Raw genomic sequence first — 26916 nt, forward strand, 5'->3', positions numbered from 1 at the left:
CATGCACATGCATGCATGCTACATTCAGAGGGGAAATTTCTTATAGATAGTAAAAAAAAACCAGGAAAATTTCTTATGGTTGGTAATAATCTGTGAACTAAGAAGGACTTGATGGGATATATTTTAAAAGCTTTTCACGTCATGTGAAGCATCCACTTTTTAGAAATGCATCTAAAAACCTGGACCTATGTGTATGTGCCCTGTGCTGAAACTATACCTCTAACACTTTAAGATCTTCCGAATAAACAGTATTAGCCTCTCAACAGATATAATGAAGCTTTGGTTAAATAATTAAAAAACCCTTTAAAGAAACATTTAACTCTTAATTCGTGTCCGTTTAGTTAGGATAGGTTCAACACTGGTATTACATTTATCCTGCCAAATAATAAAGTGCTTTCTGACTTGAGGTATGAGCAGCTATTATTTTAATTTACATTCAGTTAATTCTGTTGTGTGGGTTCTAATTTCAACAAGAAAGCCTTCGATTTATCAATGTTCTGTGGCTCATATCTTCAATAGATTAAATGTATCAATTACCATGGAAGAGGTATTCTTGTAGAATTAAATTAAACTGTTACCAAAAATTAATTGGCCAGTACTTTTTGATAATTAAATCTTCTTTTAATTGCTTTATCCCTTTAGAAAATGATGTAAATACAGGTTGTTAGGAACTGTTTACATTAATTATACTAATCAAGATGGTAGGGATTGGGGGCTGCAGATAAAGAGGAACCTGCATTTTCCAGAATGGTGAGAAATTTTAAATGAACATATATTATTTTGCTTGCTGCATATCAGCAGCTATTGGTTTTCCTATGATTCCTGTACTGGTGATATCCCAACCAAACCACATGTGTGGTTTGGCATTAAAAACCTCTATATCAGGAGTACTAGACTGATTCCTCCGTGCAGCAATTGAGAGCAGCAGTGGGAGGATGCGGAGGTCAAGGAAACAAACCATCTAATTAATTTAATTTAGCTTAAGTATTTCAAAGCAAAAATAAAACGTACAAGCACCCTGAGCCTGAGATGTGAGCAGGGATTTCAGTAACCATGTGTAAGGACAACAAGATAAAGGACTGGTTTAGGATGGAGAAAGGAAATCTGATTATTTAGGGAGGAAGAGACTTGAACATCAGGGATGAAAAACAGAGCTCTGGACTGCAGGAGGAAGGTAAGTGAGAGTTAGGTGGTAGCAGGGGGATGAAATAAAAAAATAAAATGGAAGAGAGAGTTAGAGGAAAAATAAAATATTATATATGAGTATTGAAATTCATCATCTGTGAGACAGAGATGCACTGTCCAGTGACCTAGGCACTGGACTGGGAAAAAGTGACAAATTGGTTCTAGTCTTGGCTTTAGCACAACTCTCTCAGTGACCTTGGATAAGTCATTTAACCTCTTTGTAGCTCAGTTTCCCTCTATGTAAAATGGGATAACATTTACCTGTTTCACAGGGGTGGTGAGGTATAGAAATGCTTTTATAAGGTGCACTAATAATTATGCTCGTATGATGACTTGTAAGATTTTGATTTTTTCACATCTGTTAGGCATAATGATCAATATTTTCAGTTTCAAAGGGTATGGTATGGTAGTGCCAGTTAACCACCAGGTCATGTGACCGCTTTAGCCAATCACAGTCCAGGATTTTAAACCCAATTTTATAATTGCTGAGTGTAGTCTAAATTATACGTATTTAGTGGAGCACAATAAATTAATTATAATGAAAAGCATGGCATCTAGGTCTATTTGCTCAATATCTGTACTGTGGGCTGAATTTCAAGCACCCTAACCAGCAATGAGTAACAAAATGTGGAAAAAGTATCCCAAACTTGTGACTTCAATTTTTGAATGGACACAAAATGGAATCTCTTTCTTCACAAGTATATCAAGGCATTAAATGAGACACAGTACATGCAAATAATATTTAAAATAGCAGGCAGAGGCAGTTCAGCATCAATGTCTGGATTCTCCCACAAGGTCTGTGCATAAGTGAAATGAGAAACAGTGAGGTTCCACTATATCCATGAAATCTGTGAAATAGTGTTAAATGAGTTCTCCCGTCACCATAACACATGCATTTGTATTGTGTTTGTCAAACACCACAAGACAATGCAAACGTTAACAGAACATATTAATATGATCAAATTTAGCATGCACATAAATGGTAACAGAAATATGCTATTCAAATGTGTGCATATTTGGCAAGGTTGTATTACTGTCACCAATGTGTCATTTAGTGGTTTTGCAAAATGAATGTAGTTTACACATATTTTGTCAGTATTTTGTCAGTACCCTGGCATAAATGGCCACAAGTGATTCAAGGGGAGTTGGGCCTGCTAAGGCCAGGGTTAAATTTGGTCTCAGGAGTATTGTGTAAGATACAATATTACCAAAATTCCCTGTCTTCAAAAATCACAAGACAACCACTCCCCAAACAAGAAAATCTTAAAAATCATGAATATTACTTTAAAATTGCCTACATTTTGAGTTGGATTTCTAACTACCAAACTCCTTACAGAAAGCATCCTGCCTCCTTTCCACATGTGTCTGTGGTCGGTGGTCACCTGCTCAGAGCCAATTGTAGGATTGTTGTATAACTTATACTTTGTTTTCCATACCCACTGGATCCCAAATTAATGCAAATCACACTACTTTGACACTTACATCTATTTTACACCCAATTTACACCCCATGTGTAATATTTACAGTGACAGATACTGTAATCCCATGCAGTATCTTTGAGGTCCACTGTATTAAATTTATAAATGGTTTACATATGATTATGTTCTACTCCATGAGGGAGGGTTACCATAGCTCCTACAGGAACTAAAAATAGCTGGGGTTGGGCGGGGAGGGGATTAAGGTGAGTCACTGAGACTAAACAAATCCAGAGATGTTACACCCACTGGGGTAGTTTGCATATACTGGTTCTGGTTAAAACTGGGTTTTCCAGAGACTAAGAAACAAAGAAAGGGCTTGTGGTATAAAAGGATGAGCTTGAACTGACTCATGGTCTTTCTGATCAGGCAAATAGATAGGATCTTCTGTCCAAGGGGGGCCCCAACCCTTGTGGGCTACTGGGACCCTATATGATTGAAGAATGAGTCTTGGTATGTTTAGTGTGTGTTTAAACCTTTTCAATGTTTCAATAACTTTTCTTTGCTTTTACCTTAAGAATAAATGTGCTTACTTAGAAAGAGCTGTGTGGTAACTTGGAATTGCTGGCAATACACTGTTCATAGCCCTTGGAGAGAAAGCAACGCACAGGCACTGACCTTTAGGCAGACTGGCTTGCTGGGGATATCAGAGTGGAAGGCAGGGACTCATGCAACCTTGAAACCTCCACTCAGAAGGGGGGTCCCTGCCCAGAGGCAGGTGATAGCTGGAAACCAGAGAGACCTGACTTGACAGTCCTGGAGCGGACCAGAGAGGTGGCAGATACAGGTGCAGTTATCCTGAAACTGTGACATCATTTACCTCACCACTGATTTTGGCACAGAGACTTCTACGGGACAGGCAGGTAATTAATATAGACCGTATGTGACTGCTTTAAAGCCACAGAGTGCATTATTCCCCAGTGATATTTTACACAAACAAATTAACATTTTTTGACTATAAAGAAAATAAGACACAGCCAAATAAAATAAGACAGGAAAAATTAAGTCTTTATTTTGTTTGTCTAAAATGAAGAAAGCATCCCAGGCCCCAAATTTGGTTCTATATTCTGGCCTTCCAGTCTTTTCTAAACATGGAAATAACTTTCATGAAAGTTCACTCAAAAGGTTTCCTGGCCATGTGCAAAAAGCATGCAAAATATTTAGAAAAAATGTGAGGCGTTTTAAACATTTAACCTTACTGTTCTATGCATTATTGAACTGCTTAAGAACTTCTTTGCTGAACACCAAGCTTTCAAAGCACACCAGCATCACTGTGGCTGATGAGGTCTGAATTCAAAACCTGAAGTCCCATGACCCATGCAAATTAGCAAACATCCACTTACCAATTCTCTTGGACCATATGGCTCACAGAAAGTGACAGCATTGCCATGCATAATTACACCGCACTGCTCTCCAACCTCACAGTTACTACATTCAAACCTGCAGGAAAATCAGAACACATCAAGCTGAAAATTATAAATCATACATCTGGGGCTGTAAGAACCTGCTAAACTGCTAAAAGAAGAACGTTTGATTTTGACACTCAGACAAATGGGACTATTTAGTTATCCCAACACTGAATTTAAAGGATAATCATACATGATAGATGTCTCTTTTTAGGAGAGACAAAACCTAAATTTCAGAAAAATGTTTACTTCCCCACCCCACTACTGTCCCTCAAAAAAGCTCTGACAGATTTGAAAGAAGTGCCCCTACTTTATTTTCAAATGTGCCCCTAATTATGGTTTTCCAACTTAATTTTCTCTGGGGCTATATTCCTTTCATAATATTCACAACTCACTTAATAAACTATATACAAACCCAACATCATACAATCAACAACTTATTTCCATTGCAGAACAAACCAATGGGGAACTGTTAAAATTGGATAGGCTGTGTATGTCAGGTGGTGTCATTGTGAGTTATTAAAGATTATGTGGATACTGATACCTCTTAGGTCTAGAGCTAACTGATTTTTTGTTTTGCTTGCCAAACTGAAAAATTGAAAAAAAAATAATTTCAGGTTGACCAAAAACAGTTTTTGGGTGAACCCAAACAGTTGGGTTAAATGAAACATTATCTGTAACAGAAAATAATTTTTTTCAGCTATTATGTAGCATTTTTTTTCAAAGACTAAAAGCATGGGGCTTATTTATGGTGTTTCTAGGCAATTGCCTTGGTCATAATAAACGATGTGACAAAAGGAAACCACTAAGGTCACATATATTTAAACACCACCATACTATCTATAGACCATTTTAAACATGTTTCCTGGAGTTGTTTTGTAACACTGGACTCATTTAGTCATAGACTATAATAGATCTTATTTAAATATTCCATATTCTTGCTAACAATACGCTGTTACTCATTTTAAATTCTTTTACTCATTTTAAAAAAAGGCAACCCTGGCAATTACAGGCCAATAAGCCTAAATTCAGTACTAGGCAAATTGATTGAAACTATAGTAAAGAACAGAATTATCAGACACATAGATGAATATGATTTGTTGGGCAAGAGTCAACATGGCTTGTGCAAAGGAAAATCATGCCTCACCAATCTATTAGAATTCTTTGTGGGGCGTCAATAAACATGTGGACGAGGGTGATCAAGTGGATATAGTGTACTGGGACTTTCAGAAAGCCTTTAAGGTCCCTCACCAAAGGCTCTTAAGCAAACTAACCAGTCATAAGATAAGAGGAATGGTCCTCTCATGGACCAGTAACTGGTTAAAAGACAGAAAACAAAAGGTGGGAATAAATAGTCAGTTTTCAGAATGCAAAGAGGTAGATAGTGGTGTCCTCCAGGGATCTGTACAGTGACCTGTGCTGTTCAACATATTCATAAATGATCTGGAAAAAGGGGTAAGCAGTGAGATGGCATTTGCAGATGATACAAAATTACTCAAGATAGTTAAGCCCAAGGTTGACTGTGAAATGTTACAAAGTAATCCCACTAAACTAGGTGACTGGGTGACAAAATGGCAGGTAATTTCAAAGTAATGTACATTGGAAAACAATACCAACAATACATACAAAATGATGGGGTCTAACTTAGCTGTTACCATTCAAGAAAGAGATCTTGGAGTCAATGTGGATAGTTATCTGAAAACATCTGTTCAATGTGCAGTATCACTCAAAACAGCTAACCGAATGTTAGGAATCATTAGGAAAGGGATAGATAATCAGACAGAAAATATCATAATGCCCCCATATACATCCCTGGTATGCCCACAGCTTGAATTCTGTGTGCAATTCTAGTCACCCCATCTCAAAAAAAGATATATTAGAATTGTAAAAGGTAGAGAGAAGGGCAACAACAATGATTAAGGGTATGGAACAGTTTCTGTACGAGGAGAGATTAAAAAGATTGGGACTTTTCAGCTTGGAAAAGAGATGACTAACAGGGGATATGATAGAGGTCTATAAAATCATGACTAGTGTGGCAAAGGTGAATAAGGAAGTGAATAAATGTCTGTGGTCACCTGCTCAGAGCCAATTGTAGGATTGCTGTATAACTTATACTTTGCTTTCCTTACCCACTGGATATTTACTCCTTCGCATAACACAAGCACCAGCGGTCACCCAAGAAAACTGGCATCCACCATTTTCTTTTCTTGATGTCATTATCCTATGTTCATCATGGTACAATTCTCCTTCCCAACTCATTTTGCATAGACTGATGATTTCTCATATGCATCATTACCGCAAGTGCTCCAGCCTGGATCAACTTGTGAGCAGGCATAATGCTGTCCCAACAGATGGCTATAAGCACAGTCGGCAAAAAGACTGTCCATGAGCACCACATGGAGTTGTTTATGGCACAGTAGTTAAGACATTCAAATGGCTGTCTGTTCTGAGTTATGGGCCAGTGAAAATAAGCTATCCGGCTATTGGATGGATTCACTTCCTATATATATATATATATATATATTTTTTTTTTAAATGCTTGATCATCCACATGAAGACAGTTCTGAGTCCTGGTGAATTGGTGGTTAGTGTTTCATGCAGCCGCGCATTGTCATTTATCAGTTCTTCTGGCTTCCTATGAGAACTCTCCTGAGGTAACTGAAATAAGATTCTTTATTGTAGCTGACTTTCTGCAGAACAGAACAACTTTGTGAGAACACAATGCCCTGCAGATTTATGAGCGTTAAGATGTACTGAGTGATTGCTGTTAGATTTTCACATGCTTTTTCTAGATGTGGTGAATTATTGATTGGATTTGTTATTCTCAGTCTCTTCACATTTGGCCCTCGATCAGTTCATTGTAGGGCTGGCTTTCTTTCACCAAAGTCCATTACAGGAGTCAAAGATGACCTCGTCTCTCCTTAAGGTCAGGTTCAGTTCTATTTTCCAAAACAATGTGAGATATTATACAAGAAAGTCGTTTTTCCTCTAAACAATCACATTAAGGTACTCTTAGCAATTCATATTGCTGCAACTTAGTAAATCATTATGAAGGAATAGTTATGTAAGCTAGTGCAACGCCTATTGACTTCATTATGATTTCTGTCCACTTACACCAGGGCTGAATTTTATTTTTCTTTACAATGCAGGGAAGGAGTGTATGAGGGGAAGTCAGGGTATTATCAGGAGAAAGGCATAGGAAGGGAAGGTAGAGAATATTTGTTTTGTGTCTTTCCAATGATTCTTCTGAAAAAGAATGTATCATGTCTATGGATTTCAGCATGCGTAGAAGATAGGAATAAGAAAAAATCAATTTCAGGGGACTTCTGGACATTTCTGACCAGCTCGGAGTGGTGTCATATCTATAATAATGGTACATTAATGTCCAGAAAATACACAGATCAAACTGTTTTCTTTATTTGTGCGTTTCATAATAAAAATAAGACCATCCAGAAGCTATCAGTATATTCGAGAAGTTAACAGAAGCCAGGCTGGGAATCAGGAATCCTGATACGTTTTCCTTACGCTTTACTGTTGTATGACCTTGGGTAAGTGACTAAAGCCAAATTTCCCCCAAGTGTCCACTAATGTTGAGTTTCTTGATTTCTGGATGCCCACATTAAAACATATAGGGGCTCATTATCGGGGTAGTAAGCACCCACAGCTCCATTTGAAGTCAGTGAAAGCTACAGGTGCTCAGTATCTCTGCAAATCAGATTCTAAGTGTTTCAAGTTTAAGCTCCCAAAATTAGTGCATCCAGAATTAGCAGACACTTCTGAAAATTTTGACTTACACATCTCTTGTGGCTCAGTTTCACACATTTCTAAGACTGGGATAATACTAACCTGACTTAGAGGGTTATCTTGAGACTTAATGAATATTAATCAAGTACTTCAAAATTCTCATAAGAGATTTACTATAAAAGAGAAAAGTAGTATTACCCTTCTCAGTTAAAGTCACTTCGTTTCTGACTGCATCCAGATTACCAAGAAAAGCCATCAGTCAGTCAGTCACTGCTGATCATATACTAAATATATTTATGTACAATTTTGACAAACTGACAGAGATATTGTGACACAAAGTTCTTCTGTAGACAACTTGTTTTAAATAACTAAATCATTTCCTTTTATATCGACTTCATGTAACCTCAGCAAAGTAGATGTATTATGCCATTTTTGCTCAACTATGTTGCTGATATAATTATTCTGCTTGATTATAAGCATTATTTTTATTTTCTGTCCCCAGATTTTTGTTTTTCATAGCTCAGATCCTGCATGAACCCTTGCTATTTATGTATAGCAGGGCAGCATTGTCTATAAATATAGTGTAAGGAATACTCATGCAATAGTAAGGGGATAAGCTAGATGACCTAACCGGTCTTTTCTCTCTCTAATTTCTAAGATACTATGAATATAAAGTGGTTCAGCTGCTCAAATACTTTTCTTCCATAATCTCATCTGTGAAATATATTGTGAAGAGCTCTGGATAGCTGTCCTTCTAATAATCTGATCATTCATCTTCTTTAGGATTATTTTCTCATAAGAAGTATGAGTAATCCTGATCCCAAATCTTCATGTTCCATTTGAAATGTATTGCTCCAGAGTTAATTGCTCAGTAGCTTGACAGAAATATATGGACAGTAAAATAATTGATGTGTATTTCCCTAGATCATCGTTATCCTCTTGCATGTCTAGAAATAAGAACACTCCAATTTGCTGTGCTTCATTTCTTCTTCCTTATACCATTTGTAGTGCAGGAGAGTAGTATTAACTGTCCTAGCTAGGTATGTCCCTTTGCATAGTCTTAGCCACTTCCTTGCCTTATATCTTCATTCAACTTTCTCTTCATTTCTTTTGCTTGGTGTCACTATTGATACATGTTCATCTAGATGTCTTTTCTGCAGAGCTCCCATTGCTCTCCTCTGCTCTCTACAAATACCACCTCTGTTCATTTCTACTCTTTTCTCGTTGTGCTGAAGGACAAACATCTGTTGTTACCTTGTCCCCATTTGTCATCTTGTTTTCTACCAGCTCCTTGTTTCCCTCTAGAATACACTAGATTGCTGACATTATATTGCCTGATGTCTTTTAAGATCCTAGAAATGTAACAGGGATAAACATCTCAAACAGACACATAAATCTTTTTGAAGTTTCATTCTTGGCTTTACTGCAATTTGGAGATCGTTTTAGGACCGTAGTCTCCTTTTACAGAACTTTCATCCACCTCTTCGCCACTGGAAATATCACTATATATCTGAACACTTCATTTCTCATAGGCTATGAATACGAGTTGGAGTCTGTTTCTTAGTGATTGATTTCATATGCTCAGCTTTTCTTCATGTCATCTTCTAAGAGGGTTTTTTTTTTTGGTAAGTGGTTGCTGTTATGAGTGTTGATGGGATTTGAGATGAAACACAGTTTCATGCTGGTAATGAGAGCTGCTGGACTTGAGCCAGTAGCAGCTTTTATTTGAAACCATTTTTTAAATTTACTGAATGTCCCCATGAGTATGCTGCTTATCTTGAGCAGCCTACCGTTTGAATGAGAACTTTTGTACAGCACAGGATAGATCACTGACAGCAGGTGTTCTTGACTAATTTATAGATCTTAGAGGTCTTTCCTCTCTCCAGTTTTCTTGTGTTAAAGTTAAAGCATTGCTCTTAAGTTAACAAAAAATGTTTTTCTGGATCTGCTTTCTAACTTGGTAGCCTGTTCTGGTTATTTAGCACTTTGCTATAACATTCTCCTCAGGGAAAGTTCAAATGTTGTGCCATAGGGTCACTATCACTGTTATAAAGAGTACACAAATCCTAGCTGTAACGTCCCTTATTTAGTCTTGGTGTGCGTATAGAAATTTATCTTACTTGCACTATCCCTTTCCAACACATGTGAGGAGTTATAAATCAATAGGCAGTAACAGCCAGATCAGTACAATGCTCCAGGACAAAATACAGTTATTTCATGTGAGGCTTCTACAAGTGAGGAAGTGACATGCTCAGTCTCTATAGACACATATGGCCATGAAATGGCCTAGCTGTGCACTTGTACTGTGCATCCCTGACTGCAGTTGTACATGCCACGAAGGCACTCTGGATGGCTGGGGCAGCATCAAGCACATCCAAGTCAGAGTTGCTATTTAGGGATTTGGGAAGAATAGACAATAGAAAGCATGATAAACCTCTTTTCATCTTTACACAAATAATGGCTACAACTAATTATTAGTGGGGCTTAGTCCCACTAGCCCCTAGTGACCAGCCGCCACTAGAGTATCCTGTGCATGCAAGGCAGCTGCTACTACATTCTGAGCAGAGCAAATCAGGGAAAGAATAGGACTGGAAATACTGCAGTTGCAGTTACAGCAATTGTTTGTGTTAAAGAGAGGATCTCACCAGCTGCCAGGGGAAAAATGCGATTTTAGGAAAGTTGGCATAAACGGTTAGTAATCCCTGACTTAACTCCAGCTACACAGTCAAGGAAGAATGAGCTTTCTGAATTAAGCAGGTCTTCACTGAAGGGAGTGTCTCTGGAGAAATCCTCTATGAAGCGAAGTGCAGGATATCTTACAAGAATTACTCTTTTCCCCTTAAATTTTTTCTAACTTAATTTATTGTTGCTGAAAGGTGTCAGGCTTATTATTATTATTTGTAGTGGTACCAAAAGACCTGTGAGGATCAGGGCCCATTGGACAGATGTATTGTACGAGATAGACATCACAATGAAGACTAGAGTCCTTTATCCAAAGAGCAGGTATGGCACTAGTGCAAAGTCCCTACACACTGCCACACCAATATGTCTCAAGGTTATTAGAGGGACCAAATCTAGGGGACAGGAATTCAGTCCATGGCCTCACTGTTGAGACTTCTAAGAAGCAAGGATGGATTTATGAATAGGGCCCAGTGAATAAATAAGTTATGGAAGCTCCCAGTAGCTAGGCCTTCTGTGAGTGATGAAACATCTGTTGGGGAAATAATGCCTTCTCTCATTTCTTTCCTTTAAGTCTATTTAACACATTGAAGCTAAAATTATCTTCATTGCCTGCTACTCTGAATCCCATTATAAAGCCCTTGATCTATCCATTCCCATGAAAAATGAGATATTTATATTTTGAGATTCTAGATTCTCATTGCATCTGCCCAGAATTCTAAAGGAGAACATACAAAATGTAACAAAAAGAGAAAAAGATAGCATTAGAAAAAATATATGCAACGGACAAATATATGTGAAATTCTTATAAACTACAATCTGGATACATAAAAAGGTGAAACTCTGAAAGATGTCGACAGGAGGAAAACAACACATAGCAGACTGTAATAAAAAAAGAAAAATTAAGTCAGATCTCCAACAGGGAAAATATACTTCAGAACTAGCCATAAACACAAACAGAACTAAAGCAATCACTGTTCATCATATAAAAAGCAGAATTTGAATTGCATGAAAGAAGCTTTGCATTTGTCAAGAGTTTCATTGAACAAAACAAGTTAACCCACCAAAATAGTTCTCTGTCTTGAAGGAAACACAACCTAGAAGGTGAGTAGTATTAATTGAATGGGGCAGGGACCATTATTAATAATCCCATCCAAATAAAGGACTGGGTGGGGGAAGCAGCCAAGCTAATTGCTGGTGCCCCCTTGTGGCGGATGTCCAATGCAGGTACTCCATAGGGAAGGGATACAGTGATCAAATAAGTGGTTTGGTAAAGGATTTAAAGGAGGTGTTTGTTAAAGAAGCGGAATGGGGGTGGGTGGTTTGGGGTGCCTACGACTGGCATGGCCGGGAACCAACCTGCCCCCCCTCCCTTTATAGCCCACTTTAACCCTCATTTGAGGGGGGATGGTAAGGTCCCAGCAGTGGGTTGGCTGGGGACCAGGATGGAAAAAATCAGGGGAGGCTGACGGAAGCCCCCAGGTAGCTATTGAAATGATCATGGAGTTACCTGCACTGTACACTTTTATCTGCCAGGTAGTTGCAGACATCTAATAATAAAGTTAAGGCTTAATTAAACCACATCCAACATATCCTGTCTTTATTCCGGTATAGCTGGACAATGTTTATACCTAAAATCTTTCTCCTAAGACTGATATTATAATATAGGGTATTAGCTGGTACCCAGGAGAATTATAGTTTACTGGGTTGTGCTAGTGTCACTATTCCCTTTGGTATCATAGTGTGGCCCTGATAGTGTGGTAATGCTGTTCCCAATCTTCCTCTCCTGGTTCCATATAAATACCCATTTACCGGATAGTGGGTTTGTAACATTACATGAAAGACATCCCTTTAACAAGTCATTATTAAGTGATAGAATTGTGACATTACAATGGCTTGGTGAAGCTGTGTTTGTACCTGTAGAGGTTGAGGGATGAGAGACACATGAAACTATTTTATAAAGATATATAACAAAATTTTATATATATTTATCAATACAGTAACTTGCCCTTGTTAAGAGTGATCTTGCAATCTAAGAACATTTGCATGTTAGTGCCTATGGTGTACTGTAAAATGGGAATTTATAATGGAGTCTTATGGCTTTAAGAGCCAAAGTGCAGTAGCAGTATCTCTGGGATACACTTGTAAAAGAGAGCTTTATTAATAATTGCTGATTTGTTCCCAGTTATAAGGTAGATATACAATTGTTATAATTACTTACCTCATTTGAAGTTACAGTGTGAATCATCTCAATGTCATCCATCTCACATTTATCTTCACATAAATGTCATCATTATGGATAGAGAGACAAGGTGGGTGAGATAATATCTTCTACTGGACCAACAGAAGTTACACACTTAGCCACACCCTCAGAAGTTGGTCCTAAAAAGATATTACCTCATCCACCTTGTCTCTCTAATATCCTGGGATCAACACAGCTACAGCTACACTGCATAACATTATGCATACACATCTAGACAAATTCTGGTCCCACTGAAGGTAATAGGAAAAACTCCCATTGACTTCAGTGGGAGAAGGATTTGCTCGATTATGAGTAATGATGTTGCATCTGTTTAAAATTATGGTTTTTATTTCACGCAAAATATAAACTGAACTTTAAATTACTAAGGATACAGTGACACCACTCAAAGGAAGAATGATTTGGTGGCTAAGGCACTGGGCTATGACTCAGGAGAGCAGGGTTCAGTTTGCAGCTCAGATGTCCTTAGTAAGTCACTTAATCTCTCAATACCTGAGTTCCACATCTGTATAATGGGGATTGTACAGCCTTTCTCCCACCGTTTGGGTGAAATTCTGGCTCTGTTGAAGTCAATGTTAATTTGCCATTGATTTCTATGAGGTTAAGATTTCACCTTTTGTCTGTTTAGTTTATATGGGTTGTGATCCTACAAAGACCAACACACTTATTTAACTTTGCATACTTTGAATAGTCCCACTGAAGTCACCTAGGTGCTACCATAATACAAATACATAACCATAATAATAATCAAAGCATATTCACTTCCTAAAACAAATGTAAAGGGAAGGAGAGACCTGAAACTTACCACATACTGGGATTCAATTCTAGCTGATGATAAGAGTCAAAGTCATCTCGTAGGATAATGCTGTCACTATGAATTTCAGCTAAAAAAAGAAATAAAGCACTGTAGGAAAGAATTCCAGTGTAATGGTCCATTTTGCTAACCAACCCTGACAATGTGTTGCCTTACCTAGAGCAAAAGTATTTCAAAACTGTAATGTAAAAAGAACAAACCTAATAAATCAAACATCAGCTTTAAGCACATAAGTTGTAATGCAGGATTTTCTGGGGAAAAGTTTCTTATGGTAGAGGTCTGGTCTCAATTCATTCCCTCTGGATGTAACATAAACAAACAGATTTTATAGGATTCAAAACAAATGTTTTAAGGGACTGTGCTCCAAACTCCCCTTCGCACTGAATCTTGTTTCTAAATACAGAGTTGGAAAACAGGGCCGGCTCCAGGCACCAGCTTAACAAGCAGGTGCTTGCGGCGGCCAAGGGAGAGGGGCGGCATGTGCGGCAATTCGGGGACAGCAGGTCCCTCACTCCCTCTAGGAGCGAAGGACCTGCTGCCGAACTGCCGCCGCCAATCGCGGCTTTTTTTTTTCCCCCCCAATTGCCGCCGCCGGTCGCGATTGCGATCGCGGCTTTTTTTTTTGCTGGAGCCGGCCCTGTTGGAAAAATTCCTGCACTGACAGAGAGATGGACTAGATGATCTAACACAGGGGTGGCCAACCTGAGCATGAGAAGAAGCTAGAATTTACTAGTGTACATTGCCAAAGAGCCACAGTAATACGTCAGCAGCCCCCATCAGCCTCTCCCCCCCTCCCGCCACCTCCTGCACACTGGCAGCCCTGCCAATCAGCACTTCCCTCTCCTGCCTGCTTCAATCAACTGTTTTGCAGTGTACAGGTGGCTCTGTGATGGAGGGGGGAGGAGCAAGGGTGCAGCAGGCTCAGGGGAGGGGGCAGGAAGGGGTAAGGGGTGGAGTGGGGGCAGGGCCTGGGGTTGAGCAATGGAAAGTTGGCACCGGTAGCTCCAGGTCCGGAGTCAGCCCTATGCAAGGAGCCGCATATTAACTTCTGAAGAGCCACATGCGGCTCCAGAGCCACAGGTTGACCACCCCGATCTAACAGGTGTTTTACATCTCTAATGTCCATGGACTTGACTCTGGTATGACACAAGTTATTCAACAGTGTAAATCCACTGAGTTCAATGGAGTTACTCTGGCTTACATCAGAGTAAGTAAAATCTGAATCAGAACCCATGATTCTTAGTCTCCTGTGAAGGTACTTAGGAGTATATTAATAGTTAGTGATGTTAATTTTTTTTTTTACATATTGCTCTATAAGCATCAAACACCAGTTTTTTCCCTAGATTTGCTTTGTGGACCAAATACAGTATATTTCTGCCCAGATCAAACTCTCTGTGGTTTTCAGCCTTTATGTTTACCTTTTCTCTTTTGTCATTTTGGAAAAGTTATGCTGACATAAATGGACAGATATCCTTGATACCCTTTGTCATGCTGAATAGTGTAGTACTCCATAGATAGTCCCACTGAAGTGAATGAGACCACAGTGGAGTACGGTACTACTAAGCGGGAGCAAGGGTATCAGAATCTGGCCCAAACTGATAAACACATGATGGAAAAGCCTTCAATGCATTCCCACATTTTAAACATTTTGGAAATGATAAGCCTGATCCTGACCTCACATGGTTTTACATCAGTATAACTCCAATCACTTCAGCGGTATTACTCCTGATTAACATTTGTGCAAATGAGATCATAATTAGACTCTGTGGGCATATCCAAACATAATTTTTTAAAGCCAGCAACAAATAAGTACGATCACTGGAGAGTACTGAACATTGGGACACACAGCCTTATAGTCATGGAGGTCTCTCTTTTTTAAGCTCTATTTTAGGACTTGACAGGCCACTCTTTCAGTGGATTGTCTAGGCTCTCCAGCACAGCTATGTAAGGCAAAATGGACTGCAAACAATGGACCAGATCCTCAACTGTGTCCGTATTCAGAGGTACCTACACAGAGTGACACCTGTTAGGTCCATCTCTCAACTGTGTTAAACAGAACACACAAAACTAGCCAGAAAACAATCTGTTATGATATTCAGTCAGATCAGGAATTCAACTAGAACACAGAACAATTGTATCTTTTTCTATTTGTTTTCATAGCACATAAAGCCAGACAGTGGCCTATTACTCTTGTGCTGACATAAAAGAGTAATAAGCAGGCTAATGTGCCCCTTACTCCCTTGTGCCAGTGTGTCATGCCACATGGATTGGAAGGAGTGGGAGTGGACGGAGTCTTGACTACCCTTCCCACAATTTACCCAGCAACACAGTTAATGCAGCAGGTCATGTATAGCTCTTTTGTAGTTTGCTCCGTCCCTGAAGCAGCAGGAAGAACGGGTGCACAATCTTCCTACCGGGCTGCTCCAGGGATGGTGCACGAGCACAGTATCTCTTACTACCGGCTAAATCACAAACTGATAATCTAGCCTATAATTAGAAAGGAAAGCTATGAGACACCATGTATTCATGCTGCAAGAACTCAGAGCCAATAAGCAAGTGGCAATGAAAAAATCATGATAAATAGCAAACCAACCAGAACTAGATTTAATTTGATCCCTTTTAAATGAATCTCATATTTATTTGAATTTCCCCAAAGCAACAATTTCTATGTGACTTTACAGGTTATTTATGTATAAAAAACTAGTGATTTCAAGTTATGACAATAATAGTAAACACTTTTAGCACATACCTAGATGAGGATGCAATGAGGCTTCTGTCGGAGCTGCGGAAAATAAAGACACATAATATGTGAATTTTGACTAAAATAGGAATTAAATACTGTATTTAAATTCTGTACAATGTAAACTATCTTGTAATAGCATACATATTATTAAGTCAATTATACTGAAGTTTTAATTTATGAAGAACAGGGTATAAATTAAATAATATGATAAAAACAAACATCTAGAAAATGATGGTAGAATTGTTCTCTACTTAAAAAAAAGTCAATAAGTACACTAAATAACAATGACAAGCAATTTTACCTGTAGACAAAGAGAGAACATTTTTAAAGTGGGGCCAGGAGACATAACTAGAAATAATTGGAAGATATTAATACAGGAAAAAATTAAGTTGAATATCAGCAAAAAATTCCTGAGATTGAGATCTGTTAGATTATGGAATAGTTGCCCATGATAAGAAGCAAAAGAACGTACACTTGGGTCATTTAAACTTCACTATATTGTACAAAGAATTGCAAAATAATATTATAAGGGCTGACTGAGGCCCGGATTCAGCAAAACACGTAATCATACGTTTAACATTAAGCAAGTGCTTAAGTACTTTGCAGAATTAGGTCCTTGATAGCTCTTTTCCATCTGTGATTTCCATTATTCCAGGATACAATACAATATATTTTAAAAATCCAGTGCATGGTTGTGGCCTGTGTGAAATTTAAAAATCTTATGAGATTTTGATGTTTTACTAACACTATGTAATGATAATCCGAAACTAAACCAGAGAAAATTCGGCATTTGTTCCTCCTACCACAGAGACAGACTAGGCAGCTGAATCTGAGCATTCTTATCTAGAAAACATGTAGAAAACTCCTTGCAGAGAGGAAGAGCTTGACTCTTACTAGATAGAAACATCCTGAATTAACCAAGTTGTTCACCATACGGAAAAATTTTGCAGATCGGGACTTTGCTGATACGATGGTAGAGGAAAATCAATCTTTCTTCATTTGCTGTACAGATATGGAATAGGATTAAAAAAACACTTTATGCTATAAATGATCAGACTCAGAACAAGACTTCTGTCACTGACGTAGCCATTTTCTTTCCCACATCATTAGATGCAGCTCATCAGTAGATAATAAATACCTGTGAGGACAGAGCTGGGGAAGCGGATGTTTAGAAGCCACTGTATTGCTGGTCATTGACACAAGATTATGATAATGTAGTATTAGGCCATTGATGTAGCGATCAATTGGCTGAGCAGGATTTCTCCCCAGTGTCATCTGAATTTAAACAGGTCATTAGCTATTGAGAGCAAACCAATAAAATAGCTTCTGTGCTCCAAGTAGAGAGATACACTCTGAACTGAAAATGAAGATAGGAGGCCTAATTCTCATTCACTCTTCGGCTATGTCTACACTGCAAAGTGAAGGTGTGATTGTAACATAGATAGGCATACCCATGCTAACTTTAATTTAGCTAGCATGGGTAATAACAACAGTGGATGTGGTGGTACAGGCTTCCACACGAGCTAAAAACCAGACTAACAAGCCCTCCAGGGACCCTTTGCAGTGTAGACATACTCTAAAGCTCCTGTTAATGAGCCTTATTGTAAATGAGAATTCAGCCCATGATGTCTTGAAAAATGTTGTATTTTAAAAAAAAAAGATGCTATCTTAAATTACTATGTAAATAATAAATAGGTAGCCTAGGGCTCAATCCTGCAACCCCAAGGCTACATCTACACTTGAAGCTGGGAGTGTGATTCCCAGCTCAAATGCCCATACTTGTGCAATCTCTCATCAAGTTAGTGTCTAAAAATAGTAATGTAGTCAAGGTACCATGGGCAGCGGTGAGTGGTGTCATGGGCTAGTTGACCAGACCCCATTGGTACATACTCGGGGCAGCTAGCCCATGCCACTGCTTGCTGTTGCCTGCATTACCTGCAGCTACATTACTGTTCTTAGCGCACTAGCTCGATGAGAGCTATCACAAGTATGTCTACTCGAACTGGGAATCATACCCCAAGCTCCAAGTGTAAACAAAGCCTTAAACACATAAATCCCATTGACTTCGGTGTGTCTCTTTGTGTGTGGACAAGGAATTCAGGATTAGGTTCCTAAGAGGCTCAATAAAATAAAAGCACAGGCTTTTCAATTATATACACAACACACTGCAAAACAAATCTAGTTGTAACAATGGCCTGCCCATTAAACCAAACTGATGATAATTATGCATATTTATATTAGCACAACTAATTATTAATTTCAAAAACAAAATGTGGAATTAGACAAACACTAAATGTAGAACAAAATACTTTTGTGACAAATAAACATTGTGGAGGGGGACTACATTTCCCACATCTCTACTGTATCCAAATGCTGATGTATTTTTGCCTCAGGTATCCCTTCACCTAATTTGTCATTCAAATTCCTCAGTTAAAGATGACAAATTACACAAGGGCTATGAATTTACCATTTAATGAGTGATGAACCTAGACTTTCAGCTCCCCAGGAATAATTTCTTTATTACATTTTATATTTTATTGCAATACAGCACTGTTTTGACCTTCAGGTATTATAATTAAGGTCCCAAAATGTTATACATTTGGAGCATCACACAAAATTGATTATAGTGGTTTTCTAACTATTCTCAAATCTTCCCTTTTTATCAGTCCAAAGGATTATTTATTTTAAAGCAACATACATTATACGCAGGCTGATACTGCACAACGGAGAGGGAAATTAAGTCTCCTCAAGTTATTTCACTAAAGTTCAACAAAATAGCATATGCTCCATAACAAAGTAATAATATAGAACCATGAAAAATTCCTACTTATTTTTTAAAAGTATCATAAACTATAATAAACTTGACAAATGATAGGGAAAAAAGAGTATTTAATATTTATTTAAAATTATGATTCTCAGTTAACAAATCCCCCTCAGACACACATGTGGGTAGCTTGAAATGTATATGGCATATGTATGTGGATTAAAAATGCATATAGCTTCGATGGGGATGACATTCTCTTTTTTAAAAACTATGTAAATGAGTTGATTATACGTTATTTAAATAACAATTAATATAAATAATAAATAGTTATAGTGGCTAGACAGTGCTTTACCACACATGAATTGTGCCGTGCAAAGAATAGAGTCACACTTTCCAACAGTGCTTAGGCATGAGCAGGTACAATACAGAACAATACAAGGAAAAGGAGGAGGCTTGCCATACAATGATTGGTAATCTTTTCCAAGTGTAGGGGGCAGCATTGCAGAAGGCACATTGTAAGGAGAGACTGAAGGAGAGAAAGGAAGCTGTGCTGCAATCATGAGCAACACAAAAGGAATAAAAGGGAGTGGTGGAGCCAATGAAGTCAAATATATAAGAGAGGACAGAATTACAGAGTCCTTTGAATTAACAGTTTGAATTTTATGTGGACAACAAGTGGAAGCCAGCACAAAGACACAAGTAAGGGGAAGATGTTATTACATCATCAGGAAAGGAAGCAGTGTTTTGGATGAGGAGAGGAGAGGAGAGAAATGGGAAAGCGGAAATAAGATAGTGAGAAACTGCAGTAGCTGACAAGTTAGCTAAATAAAAGTTGGTACTACCCAGAATTGAACTGCTACCATAACACAAATTAAATGTGACTATGTCCCACCAATGCCAGTGCAGACTAGAGACACCTGAAAGTGGGTGGGCAAAAATGACATGTACAGGAGAGTTCAGAGCCTGTCTACAGCAGCAAGTAAACATCAGAGTGTATATAACTCAAAAAAGGCTAGTCAAAGCCTACTATAAGGAGCCGCCCATAATCCTCGCTTTTACAAGCAAAATCCTTAGTAAACAAATGGACTTTGTGCTGAGCTCTGATAGCTAACAAATTTAGACTCTGTTAGATCAAAAGGGGAAGTGAGTTACTGGGTCATCAGCTCTTCTAGGGAAAAGTCTTGCCCAGAATTTCAAATCCAGGGACTGTTAGCTGCAGCACATCAGTTCCTCACAAAGGAGCATATGAATAGATTCTCATGGTATGTTGTGAAGAATATGTAAGATGCTAATCTCCCTCTTTTTTTCCCTAGCAGCCTGAGGAAGAACAAAATAAAAAATAATTATTTTTTTCAGACTGCAGCCAATACTTTCTATTTACTATAAACAATTGTTCAAACACTGAGGTTGAACCTTTCCCTCCAGAGTATGTTGCCTTAGGATTGCTTTACTCGCATGGACACACAAGTCAAGGAACTCTGTGTCATTTCTGAACTCAAGCCCTTCGTGTAGTTTTATAAAATACTATTGTGGTCAAGCCTCAGAGCCTATATTCTGTTTTTTATTTGTTGTTCAAAGTGTGCCTAGAAAAGCCTCCAATTTATGTTTCAATGTACGAAAAAAATCAGCCTATCAAGCACATCTTGCGTAAATATCGTAGAAAGTGACTGGAAGAAAATAGAAAAATGAGAATTTGGGCTGAATCTCAGGATAATCTTCCCTACAGTGATATCTCTAAGACTGTGGAGTAGTCTCCTAAGGAATCAGTGGAAACCCCATAATGTGTGACATTTAACACTAGATTGGACAAAGCTAGAAATTATGCATCAAAGGGACAATTCTGCACTGGCAGGGAATAATCTGTTTCCATCTCTAATTTCTATGGTCCTATGACTAAGGCTGCGAGTTTGTCATGGAGGTCATGGAAATCACGCATTCCGTAACTTTTCGTGACCTCCGTGACTTCTGCAGTAGCCAGTGCGGCTGGCTCAGGGGCCACCTGAGCAGCTTAGGCAGCCCCTGGGCCAGCTGCACTGACAAATCCTGGGGCAGTCTTGGGCCACTGTGCCCCACTCCCCCAGCAGCAGCAGGAGTTTGGGTGGGGGACTCAGGGCTGGGGGTTAGGGCGTGGGAGGGAGGGAGGGCTCTGGGCGGCGCTTACTTCAGGGGGCTCTGCACGCTGCCTCTGCCTGCAGGCATTGCCCCTACAGCTCCCATTGGCTGCGGTTCCTGGCCAATGGGAGCTGCAGAGCCGGCACTCGGGGTGGAGCCAGCACACAGAGCTGCCTGGCTGCGCCTCCACCCAGGAGATGAGGGATGTCACCACTTCCAAGAAGGCCCGAAGCGAAGCCCCGCTCCCCTGCAGCACCCACGGCACCCATGGACCGCCTCCCCACCTCAAAATTTACTCAGGGGCATATAGTACAAGTCATGGACAGGTCATGGGCTGTGAATTTTTGTTTACTGCCTGTGACCTGTCCATGACTTTTACTAAAAATACCCCTGACTAAAACATAGCCTTACCTATGACACTTCTCTAGTTAGCTGCAACTATATTAGCCACCCCTCTAATCCACTGATACTCGCCTTATTCCAGAGTACTATACTATTAGCTATCTTTACAAAATCTTTACTATTTCTATACAGTATTATCCTACCCCGTCTAGAGCTATGTAATGTAATTCAGCAGGTCTAATGCTTTGCCAGCAAGATTTTACTTCGGCAAGTGTTTATTAATGTATTAGTTTTAGTCCACCCTAATCAAGGAAACATGTTTTTTTGGCTAACTTCTGTTAAAGAAATAAACCTCCTGCAAAAGCCAGGGTGTGGCGGCAAATGCTTTGGACTCATAGACTCATAGACTTTAAGGTCAGAAGGGACCATTATGGTCATCTAGTCTGACCTCCTGCACGATGCAGGCCACAAAAGCTGACCCACCCAATTTCCCTTATCTCAGCTGTTGAAGTCTCCAGATCGTGGAGCTGGGAAGAAGCTAGGCCTGGTGACACCATCCAATCTCAGATCTCAGCCCACATCTCTGAGTCTTCACCTAGAAGTTGCACTGTCAGCGCAAACTTAACATATCCAGAACTGTACTCCAGTGCTACGCTCTTGAAATTCCGCCACTGTTCACAGCAATACCATCTTCCCAGGCCCCTGCAACTCCCCCCTCTCTTGCCCTGCACATGAAGGCCATGTCTAGATCTTGTCAATTCTTCCCTACATTTCCAAAATCCAAACTTTTCTTTCTGTTCACATAGTGAAAACACTGATCCAGGCCTTCATCATCTCTCATCTTGATTACTGTAACCTTTGTACAGCGCCTAGCATAATAGGCTTCTGGTTCATGACTAGGGCTCCTAGGTGTTACAATAATAACAATAACAATAATAATAATAATTCATTATGGCTTCCCCAACATCTCCAATTATGTTCTTCTAGTTCACTCAAAACTCAGCTACTAAAAGCATCTTCCCAGCTCATCATTCTGACAATGTCAGCCTCCTCTTTGAATCCCTCTAGTTGCTTCCTATTTTCTACTCCCCATCAAATTAAAGTTTCTTGTCCTCACCTTCAAGGCTCTACATAACTCTACCACTCACAGCTCCATTCTGTTTGTTTCATTCTCTTGATCAAATATTCAGCTGCATCTTCCTATAAAAAGCTGAACATAAAAACATTCCCAAACTCATCAAAAATATCTGCAGTTCTGTCTGATGCTTAAAGGGGCTTATCTCGTGGGATTTCCCCTTATTTATGAATCTGCATGATGCAGCTCTGATTTTGGAATATTTCTTTTGGATTGACCACAGACATACTTTTTGGCCAGTTTTCCACTGTCTCTTCTAGCATGAAAATGGGATTGTTGGAAGTGTATACATAAAACTCTGAGTCAGTGTAAATGCAGAAATTCCTTTGCTTTTCCACCATAAGTGATGAATACCCACTTCAGCACCAAGTATTTTAATGAAGGGCGTTCAGTGTAGTATGCCCTGTTTGTAGACATACTTTCACAATATAAGATTTATTATCAGATCATCCATCAAAAGGATTTATATGATAACCTGTAGCAACAATTTGATTTTTGAAGAAGTTAGTATACTTCAAACACTCCTGTTTAGCTTTAAAAATGATCAAATGTTGTAGCTGACTAGCAGAAATCTGATGACCTACTTTTGCAAAATGGGAAAGCAGATTCTCTACAAAATACCATCCAGATCAATGGTAAATGAAACTTTAGCTTTAGGCGTATTGCATTTTTTTACACTTAATACATTCATAGTTATTCAACCTGTGTTTCTGACAAAAATAGAGGTTAGCATGTTTAAAAAGTTTCAGAGTATTTTAGAATATGATTTATTTCAATTTTTTTATGTTCCTTCTTGTTTAACAATTGGGACCTACGTATGAAATCCTGATCACTCATTAGAGGGTGCAAATGTAAAAAGGTAACTGACTTGAGGATATAAAGAGATCCTAACTCCAGATTTTCTCTGATCAATGAAATAGCCTCCTTCCATGATGAATTATACTGATATGAATAAAAATGTAGAAAGCACATTTGGCATTAAATTTTAAAATGCAGTAGCTCTCACCTCCCTGTTCACACAACTGCTGTGCTAAGGCATCCTTGAATATAACTTGGCCTCTGTGAGTAGCTGTAGCCCTGGAAATATAAAGAGACAACAATAAATAATGTGGCAAACTTATTTACATAAATGGATGGTCAAATCAAAGATGAGTTGCTGTTTTTTTTCCTCTTCCCCAGTCCTGCTTTTGGAAGAATAACTTGTTTATTTTTATTTTGCTTCACTTAATTTTATTTACTTCATTTTGCTTTACCTGAACCAAAATGATTCATCTAGTAGTAAAAAGGCACCACAATATGCTATTCACAAGCACAGAGCTCAGCAGAGGACATTAGATTTTAGGTCACCACCTGGATAAGACTAAGCATGTTACAAAATTGATGTGCTTTGCCTGAGAAGGGCTGTTGTGGAAGGTAAGAGGAACATAGGTGAGATGTTCACAAAGTAGCCCCTATAAAATCCATATCAGCTGATCCAGGGAGCAATAGTGATATTAGTTCTGGAGAAAGTGACATTTATTTGCATTACTCTTCAAAAGTAATGTATCTGCCAGAACAAAAAGGAATAAATGTCAAATTCAGTCTTTTAGATGCAATGGGTTCACAAGGCAAAGCCCACTAGGGCTGCCATAGTATTGATGTCCATCAGTAAAAAAGCTCCTTCCTCAGAAGCTTTAATTTGCCTTTTGATCATGCATGTAAGTCCCATTGACACTAACTGGAGTTACACATGCGTATCAAGCTTGTCCTCTTGGTAGATATAATAGAAAATGTCCATATACGTTGCAGATATTAGGGATTTTATATCAGTGTTGCAAACCTGGGGCTATATCATGCTCTCATTGACTTTAATGGAAAAACTCCAGCTAATGTTGACAATGGGCTCAGAGGGCATGTCTACACTGCATCTGTGTTTGAACTTCCCTGCCTGAGTCCACAGACACGTGCTAGTGAGGCTCATGCTAGTGTGCTAAATATAGCTGTGTACACATTGGGGCTTAGGCTGGAACTCCGGCTCTCATCTGCAAGGACTAGTTTGCAGAACTGGGGCTATAATGTATAATTTTATTTGTTTTGAAAAATAATGTCTAAAATGTCCTTTTTCCCCATAAAAGCAACACATATTGTATTTAGGACAAATGCATTTCATTCTGTTCATCTTAGTCACAATGGCATGTTTATGAAGTGAACTGATCAATAGAATTTAAAAAACTAAATTTAATTAATAAACTAAATTGTTTTCATCAAGTTTTGAAGAGGATTGGCCACAGTATATGATCACTAAAAAGGCAAATTAGTTAGGAGTCATCAGTGTTTGATCATTAGAAAAACAGAGTAGCACCCTCAGTTTCTTTGTCTAGACCAACTGGGGAAAGAAAATCCTTGGCTCCTTTAAGGAATGCATCCTCCCTTCTCTCCTTATGGGCTGGAAGAAGGTAAGAGGGGAGCTATGTGGCTGATTCTGATTGGTTGGACAGAAGAGTGCAGCATAAGCCTATTTGCTTCCATGCAACAATTATAAAGCCTTCCCCTTGCCCAAGTGCACTATTGTGTACTGGAAAGAAAAGCCCCTCCCCAGCACTTCTTCCCTTTGAATTAGAGCAGGGCTGAGTTTTCGGGCCTTGCTGTGGGCTTCCTGCTGGTTGCCTTTTGGGGGCGGGAAGGAGTGTTTCCTTCACTACCAAACTGGTCAGGTTGGGTACATTTTTTCATCTTCCTCTCAGCAGCCCACGGAGCCAATAGGTAGCTTAGGTTATAAAATTCATTTTGTCACAACTTGTCAGGTGCCCAATGCAGTTAATTGTTCCGGGGGGGGGAGGGGGTCCAATTCCCTGATAAACCAGAACTGGAAGCAGATTAGGAGAAGGCATCACCTAAAGAAGGTGGGGAATGGGGTTGGGGCTCCTAATATCTGGTACAGTGAGGAGAAAGCCCCCCTTTCCATCTCCTTTAGCCCTTTATGAGGGGAGAACGGTGAGGTCCCAGCACTGGTACTAGGACCAGGGTAATGGGATGGGGGGGCTGAGAGCAGGCCTTCACCAGGTGGAACGGATTACAAAAGAGGGATGATCTGCACTGGATGAGAGTTATTGCTGGATAGTTCCCAGATGTGTTAATAAAGCTGCAGCTTAATGAAACCACATTCCTGGTGTCTTGTCTGTCTTCCTGCAGTGTCTGGAACAATAAGTGTGAGCTGTACAACACATTTTTAAAATGCAAATGCAATGAAAAAATAAGTCCCAAGAAATCTTCATGTGGACACTCTTTTAGGATTTCAAACACTTTTTACAGTTGTGTGAAATATGGCATAACTTATAACATTTCTTTATTAGCACATGCTGTCTGTGTTATTGTGACCCAGTGGCCATGTAGTATAAAAGAAAAGAAGGAGAAGAAGAAGAAATACATTATTTTGGCACATGAAGACAGCAAAGAATTCTGAAAACTTTACAGACTCCTTTAAAAACTTGAGCTAAAATACAGCAAGCTTTCAAAATTCTTAAAGCCCCATCCTGTGTACAGAACTCACACACTGTTTTTAAGTGCTCACAGTTCTGAGCTTATGGATATTCAGGGAGATTATTTATTATTTCTATTACATTTATACACTTACCCTCACAGTGAAAAATGGGTACAGAGGTTAGAATGGTACCAAAAAAATATTCTCCAAATTGGAGAACATATGCTCTGCAATCCACAGGAGCAATTGGCCAGCCTTCTTGAAAGGACCAGACATAGTGAATGTAGACAATAAACTAAATACCAGAACATTCCAAAGCCAGCTGTTACTAGAAATCCAAAATAAAGAGATGTTACATATATAGTTAGTTGTGTGTTGTATATGTGACAAAATCAGGCTCCTTGTGCTCCTGTGCACACATAGGAAAATGCCACAAGAGAAGTGGGGCAGACATTTTCCCTCTTGATTCTGTTCCTCAATCAAACCAACACATGGAGAGGCCTCTTCACAGATCTTCTAGAATGGAAATTGTTATGCTGGGGGTTGGGTGAAACCTCTGTGAAGCTGGTGGGCACAACAGCTGCCTTCATTCAGGATAAATTTAAAACCAGCCAAATGATGCCAGCCAAAACATAGGCACATGGCAAGGTTGGAGTAGGAGTTCGCCTATACAGTTTGAGTGATTTTTCCCTGACATTTGAATGCAAACGCAGGGTGCTGGGCACTGGAGGTAGTGATGGATGCATATGAGTGCGAGACAGCGAGAAGCTGCTGAAATATCGCAGACACAGACAAAG

At 39.1% G+C, this 26916-nt stretch overlaps 1 protein-coding gene across 1 annotated transcript in view; it reads right to left on the reverse strand.

Moving 5' to 3' along the window:
* The window catches only part of RELN (reelin), a 430874-nt gene that overhangs the window by 233930 nt on the left and 170028 nt on the right, over positions 1–26916 (reverse strand). Inside the window, exons 4-7 of the mRNA XM_026648676.2 lie at positions 23666–23736; positions 16313–16345; positions 13555–13633; positions 4004–4100 (exon numbers count right to left, since the gene is read on the reverse strand). Coding sequence (XP_026504461.1) covers positions 4004–4100; positions 13555–13633; positions 16313–16345; positions 23666–23736 — 280 coding nt within the window. The remainder of the gene's footprint in view (positions 1–4003; positions 4101–13554; positions 13634–16312; positions 16346–23665; positions 23737–26916) is intronic.

Source organism: Terrapene carolina, unplaced genomic scaffold, assembly GCF_002925995.2.
Source record: "Terrapene carolina triunguis isolate 2854851 unplaced genomic scaffold, T_m_triunguis-2.0 Scaffold68, whole genome shotgun sequence".
In the NCBI taxonomy this organism is placed as follows: Eukaryota; Metazoa; Chordata; order Testudines; family Emydidae; genus Terrapene; species Terrapene triunguis.